The following is a 3,085-nucleotide window of genomic DNA, read 5'->3' as shown; positions in this document are numbered from 1 at the left end:
CCAGTGTTAGTTGTAGTTTTCTACCACAATGAGCGTAGGTTAAATAATTATTTGATAAAAGAGTTTCAGACATAAACGATTATTTCAGTAAACTTTGTTAATGATTGTGTAGCACTTCGCGAGACTATCCGTTCAAGTTAAATAATAAGTTAAAGTAGGCGCGAAGAGATTATGGTACATCGTTGTATTTTAGAATGTGGACGACCAACAACAAATTGAATCGCCTACTGTTAGCTCTATGAAGTAAGTTGTTACAAGCAAAGCCTGATGTCATGTAGAGAAATCACCTTAAACAAGTGGAGCAGTCCATAAAGCGATGCTGAAGTGTCACTTTTTGTGTTTAGACAATATCAGTCTTGATACCCGCGTCCCCAATGAATCTACAGGTACAGTTTACCTTAAATTGAAAATCTCCTTACACCCCTGATTAAGACGCTCTCTCGGCGGAAAGGATAGCGAAGTTTGAAGGGATGTCTGGAATGTCTGCGCGTAGAATTAATTTTAGAAAAGAAAAGCATTGATATTATATACAGATCTGTTGTTTATTGTTTATCCGAACTACGTTGTTCGGTAGAATTGATAAAAAATACATATAAATTAGTAATGTCTTAACACGTACAAAAACAGTTTCACTAATACAATCTTAAAACATGTTTTATAAAAGAATACACTGAATGCCCGTATACAATATCACGTATAAAAATAATTCTTATCTTCAGAATGTATAAAATATAACTATATACAATTGGCAAGAAAATGCGCGGATTGCACTTTTTTCTGAAGATTAAGTTCAAGTAGTAATGCCAACAAGGCTAACAAACCTCGATTAAAAGAAACATTTTGCCAACGTTGTTCAGTCGTACATAGTCCACATTCACTCAAAATGTCATTTTAAAACAACTGTTTGCTTAGCAATATATTATAAACGACGTTCCAAAATTGTTTTTGAAACCAGACTTTCTTCAAATGAAAATTCCTTTAAGGTCATCCTCTTCTAACAGGTTGAACTTGGCTTCGTCTAGTTAATTTTTAAGAGGGTCTATTAATCCTTCATTAAACTGTGACGGTAATTTGATTTGGCACAATCCACGGGGAGAGTAGCGCACTCTCGTTCTGTGACTTTTTTTGTGAGACCTGATGCTTCCTCGCTTGCATTGTACACTGTCCAGAGTCTTCCGTGTCCCGTTTACGTTACTGGATAGTCTCAACAGGAGTTGCCACATTAAACGTGATGCTGTAGTTACTTTTTATCAATCACACGGGACGACACTACTGCAAGTGCGCCCAGCGAACTGAAAACTCTAAACAAAACATTTTGACGTTCATGTGTGCTTGAGGACCCCTCTCAGTTTACCCGATTGGTCGCTGGTTCTTATCCACTCTGGCTGTAGCCTTCCTGCCAGGGAATAAAAGCCAACTCTCCTTACAGGCAGCGACCTGCGCCTTCTTTTGCCGTATTGATTGATTTTGTCAATGGGGGCGTTGTTGTCCTTCTCTGTGTTGGTTAGCTTGTAGAGACGGTTGGCTAACTCGTGCACCGTACACGTGCCCAGGTTACATCCGAGCCTGAGCGACTGGTGGGTGAGGGAGTGCTTGTACCTCTTCACGCGGATGTTGACATCACTCCTGAAAGAAACGCATTTCTTAGTAAGACAGCTTTACCACAGTCTAAAAAGCTATACTCTAGAAAACAATACATTTCTTCGGCGTAATAATATTACTTATTTAGTTCTTACCTGTGACGAGGACTTAATGAATCTATAACATCTTCTGGTCTGATAAACTGTTCTTTGTTCATCCCTAATGTCTTGGATTCAGGTAGATTGTCCAGGCTCCTTTTCACTTTGCTTAGTGCCCAGATGCTAAATCTGGAACAAACAATAAAGATGAAATACTAAGAAAATCGTCCACCAAAACGAACATTTGATGAAGGTAAAATGTTATAATTTAATAAAAAAAAAGCCATTTGGCTACACTTACTTTTTTCTTAAATTTGAGGTTAAATCCAGCTTTGTTGTCTCAACATTAAGAAAGGTGAAGGTCAATAGGCACCAGTAGAAAAGAACAATTTCTTTAAAAATATTCATTTTAACTGGAGACCTGTAAAAACACAAAAATGCAATAGGTCAGTTTTGTCATTTGACTCCACTGACATGTCACATATCTAAAATATTTTCTTTCAGTCTATCCTATCTATAAAACATATGTGGGGGAAAAAAAGTAATCATTTATTTGAAGTGTTAGTCTTAGATTACATGTTATTCACATGACAACTTAGAAAATATCAATTATCTGATTAAATATCAGAGTGAAGAAGTGTGCACTTTAATTATCTCTGGAAAAGGCACTCAGGATTTATGTGTGTTGTTCAGTTGCAAATCACATTCTAAGCTATTCAATTGCAAATCTGTAAATATTAATAATAACTTAAAATCCTAAAAGTGGATTTCAGTAGGAAAGGAAAACAGTGAAAAACTGATCAAACTCACAGATAATTACTGCAGGTATTGTAGAAGAATATTAAACTTCAAAATCTAGTTTATCACTTTAATAAGAAAACAGAACATTCATTTAGGTTTTGTAATGTAAAAAGACGTACCTGAAAAAACAAGAAATCCACAAATAAATTCTTCTGTAAGTATGCTTTGAGAAGTTATTCCACCAGATCAGAAGTGCCAAATAAATAATGTCTAAATAATGTTTGTCTTCTGTTGAAAATGCACTGACCAGCCAGGCTGAAACATTTGCCTTTATAAAGAGCAAATGTGTGGGAGTGGCTGTGTGATTGGCAAATCCTCATGGACATCCCAAAGGATCTTTCAAGAAAGGAAAAAAAATATATTAAACATAAAGCTCATGGCTAGGACTGTTTAGATTTAAATGATTTCTTTTAAATACTTGTTTGTTTCAAAGTTGTGTTAGCAGAATGATTTTAAACAACAACTAACTTTATGCAGCAGATGTAGCTTTTTTATCATAATCTTTACTTCATACTTTTGATGTCTGCTTCTTCCATTTAATAACTTTATTGCCATCTCTTGTATGACTATTTATAAATAAAAATATAAAAAATAACAGAAATAGC

General features: G+C 35.2%; 1 protein-coding gene across 1 annotated transcript; it reads right to left on the bottom strand.

Moving 5' to 3' along the window:
- Positions 1-534: 534 nt before the first annotated feature.
- On the bottom strand, positions 535-2,711 carry LOC120535735 (pro-adrenomedullin-like). The gene is made up of 4 exons (XM_039763766.1): positions 2,600-2,711; positions 1,981-2,100; positions 1,737-1,868; positions 535-1,626 (listed from the first exon to the last, which is right to left on the bottom strand). Exons 2-4 carry the CDS (start codon positions 2,085-2,087, stop codon positions 1,323-1,325), a joined length of 543 nt encoding a protein of 180 aa, XP_039619700.1. The 5' UTR covers positions 2,088-2,100; positions 2,600-2,711; the 3' UTR covers positions 535-1,322.
- Between the last annotated feature and the right edge of the window lie 374 nt (positions 2,712-3,085).

The sequence above is a fragment of the Polypterus senegalus genome, chromosome 1 (genome assembly GCF_016835505.1).
Source record: "Polypterus senegalus isolate Bchr_013 chromosome 1, ASM1683550v1, whole genome shotgun sequence".
In the NCBI taxonomy this organism is placed as follows: domain Eukaryota; kingdom Metazoa; phylum Chordata; class Cladistia; order Polypteriformes; family Polypteridae; genus Polypterus; species Polypterus senegalus.
This window is presented reverse-complemented; position numbering and strand designations above follow the sequence as displayed.

What these genes read in the sequence shown, in the direction of transcription:
- LOC120535735 (XM_039763766.1), bottom strand. Translation starts at nt 2,087, where the DNA reads ATGAATATTTTTAAAGAAATTGTTCTTTTCTACTGGTGCCTATTGACC. An exon ending in ACCTCAAATTTAAGAAAAAA is followed by an intron (nt 1,869 to 1,980) that starts GTAAGTGTAGCC and finishes TGTTTGTTCCAG; the next exon opens with ATTTAGCATCTGGGCACTAA. An exon ending in TCATTAAGTCCTCGTCACAG is followed by an intron (nt 1,627 to 1,736) that starts GTAAGAACTAAA and finishes CGTTTCTTTCAG; the next exon opens with GAGTGATGTCAACATCCGCG.